At 49.9% G+C, this 3,095-nt stretch overlaps 1 gene segment (V, D, J or C); it reads right to left on the bottom strand.

Moving 5' to 3' along the window:
* Nucleotides 1-488: 488 nt before the first annotated feature.
* LOC103256476 lies at nucleotides 489-3,072 on the bottom strand (the record flags this gene model as incomplete). The annotated part of the segment is given in 2 exon segments: nucleotides 489-941; nucleotides 3,018-3,072. Coding segments are annotated over 2 exon segments (375 nt in total), but the record flags the coding sequence as incomplete, so codon positions are not given.
* Nucleotides 3,073-3,095: the final 23 nt, after the last annotated feature.

The raw sequence follows: 3,095 nt of genomic DNA, 5'->3' as shown, positions 1-3,095 counted from the left end.
GTGGGGGCAAAAGGCAGAAACCATGGAAAGACAGAAGCATGGTGTACCCCTATAGTGAGGTCAGTGCTCAATGTTTTGATAGGGTGAGATTACAAATGTAGAAGTGCATAGCTTCGATGGAGGAGATGGAAGACATCTTGAACGAAAGATGATGCCCACTGTGAGGGCCCAAGATTACAGGGATGGGAGCTGGACCATTCACCTGGGGACTAGGGGCATGGAAGGGGTGTTTGTCCCTTAGTACCCAGAGGTGGACTTATACACAGTGCTGCAGGAAGAACAGGAGGAGAGGTGTGAAAGAATGGGCAGGCCTGGGTCCTTCTGATGGCTTTTCCTTTGTTCTGAATGACAGTAAAAGTATCCCTTAGAGAAACATCAGGGTCCTTTTAATGGCTGCTTGGTCCCCACATCAAAGGATTCTGTTGATCTTTGAACATGCGTAAATGTGGAATGCAAGATATTTAAGCAAAAATAAGCCAAGACTGGAGTTTCTGATTGACATGAGGATATTTATTGAGGGTTGTCGAGTGCAGGGAGAAAGGTTGACAAACTGGCATGGGTGAAAACCCTTTCCCTGGGTTCCCAAGCTCTAGGCTCCCTTGGTCAGGGTAGGGCCAGGGCCTAAGAACACTGTGCAGGGACCACTGTCTTCTCCACGGTGCTTCCTTCATGCATGACTTCGCAGCTGCATGTTCTGTGAGATCTCCACTGTTCAGGTGACAAGGTCAGGTAGCTGCTGGCCATGTACTTGTTGTTGCTCTGTTTGGAGGGCTTGGTGGTCTCCACGCCCTGAGTGACAGGGGAGCCGTCTACCTTCCACTTCACGGTCGCTGTTCCTGGGTAGAAGTCACTCATGAGACACGCTACTGTGGCTTTGTTGGTTTGGAGCTCCTCAGGGGATGGTGGGAACAGAGTGACTGAGGGCGAAGACTTGGGTTGACCTGTGGGGGTCAGGGAAGAACAGAATTCATTGTCTTGTTTTCCCCGTGGGGAGCTATCTCCTCTGTATGTGGCAAGGGGTCTGCCTCTCTATGCCAGTTCGAGTCTCTTCATATGGTTAATGTTTCTCTTGGACACTTGGTCAGGTGTTCATACAACCACTCTCTGTCAGTTCTAAGAACTCCGGAGCCTGCCTGCCCATGGCCTGTTTTGAATCTCTAGGCTTTGGCCTCCTGCTAGACAGCGAGACCTCAGCTGCCTCCTCATGCCTCCTCCTGACATCCTGATCTGTTCTATCTGGAGCTGTCTGTCTGTCCCTTGAGCTCTCTGCATCTCTTGTTAGATGCACTCTGGGGACTTTTCTTACCTAACACGTCTGCTGTGCATTCTCTGGGTCTAACTTCAGGGTTACATTTTTACTTAATTCTTTTTTCCCTGAAGCCTCTGCAGTAGGGCCTTTGATCATCTGTTTGAGTCTATCTGCCCATCTTGGTCTTTAGTTGTTGGTATGCATGTTAAGAGTCCCTCTGTCTATGGACTGATAGGTGGCATTTATGTCTTTGAGATTTTGGGATCATGGCTTGGGATCAGTAAACTCAGGGAATCCTGCTTCATGGGGTACATCCTGCAGAGACTCACTAACCCCTCTTCCTGAATTCTGTGTCCTTAGATGATTACTCTGCTGGCTCCCTTGTGTTCAGAACCTTCCTCTCATTCTTCTCTCCTGGCTGGGTTTCCTGAGTACAAGGCCAGCTCGGCAGCCCATGGAAACCCGGGCAAGCCCTTCCACCTCCTACCTTGTTTCTGTCCTGGATCCAAAGTCCCTCAGCCCAGGGGACATGGCCATGACCTGTGGTTCCCCAGCTGTGACACGGAAGGTTCAGGGTTCAATAAAGTCTCCCTAGTGTTCACTCCTTTAATTCCCTCGATCCCACTTCCCATAAGAACATGAATCAGTTTCCCTTCATAATGTGAACCAGGCAGACAAGACCCAGATGGGGAGTACCAGACAGAGCAATTTATGGAGAGCCAATGACCCCCTTTCAGCCAGCCATTCATACATACATATATACAAACAAACAGTCAGAAAGACAGAGGGGCAGTCTCAGTAGTACAGCCTGTCCACTCTCGGTCTCTAGAGTCAAAGGTGAAGGGTTGTAGTGACCATCTGAGGCCAGTAGGTATTTGAACATGGTGGGGAGAGATTCTTGCACCAGGGTTTGAGGTCAGGGAGAATGATTGAGCACAGGCTTCACAAGATAGGAGAAAACAGCAAAAAGTAGAAAATTGACCCAAACCCTGGAGAAAGCAGGGAAGGAGGAGAAAGGTGACACTAACCTAGGACGGTCAACCTGTCCTCTTTTTAGAAGTTAATCATGGAATCTAGCTGTCCTAGGACATCTTTCTACCTGGAGAGGTTCCTGTCATTTTTCCTATCAGGAGTCTCTGCCTTCAGCATCTGCTTTGGAGGTCCTCCTCCTTGCTAGGATGCAGAGATGCCAACCTTTGTGCCTTAGAGCCCTGAGAGCCACACTGTGAAAAGTAACCAGCTTCTCCTGGGAGAGGGGTACACAGCACCCCGGAGTCACCTTATCACAGGACATTCTTCCTCCATCTCTGCCATTCTCCCATTTCTTCTTCCATCTCCCCATGTCTGCAGTCAAAGGCCTCTCCTCACAATGTGTAGAGCCTCCCCATAGCTTGACTCCACAGAGGAAAGAGCCCAGGAAGGCTGAGCTGTCCCCAGCATCATTCTCAAATCCAGGTTCCTGGTGCCTCCACCCCAGCTCCCTGTTCCACTGGTCCCAGGGAGCCCAGAGACTCTGAGTGAGGGAGTAGAACATCCTAATAGTCCAAAGGAGAAGGTCTGAGAGAGAGAGATAGAGAGAGAGAGAGAGAGAGAGAGAGAGAGAGAGAGAGAGAGAGAGAGAGAGAGAGAGTTCCCGTTTGGGTAGGCTGGAGGGGTGAGGGTTGCCGACTCCTGAGAGATCCAGGCCCTTGCCCTAAAGGAAAGGAAAAAATCCTTTTCCCAAAATTTCACCCTGAATTCCCAATGAAGATAGAAAGGGAAGACTCACCAAGAACGGTCAGATGGGTGCCACCGCCGAAAATCACACTGTGATTCAGTCCCATACAAAAACCCTCCTGACATCCCA

Source organism: Carlito syrichta, unplaced genomic scaffold, assembly GCF_000164805.1.
Source record: "Carlito syrichta isolate Samal-C Ts95f unplaced genomic scaffold, Tarsius_syrichta-2.0.1 Scaffold289584, whole genome shotgun sequence".
NCBI lineage: Eukaryota > Metazoa > Chordata > Mammalia > Primates > Tarsiidae > Carlito > Carlito syrichta.
This window is presented reverse-complemented; position numbering and strand designations above follow the sequence as displayed.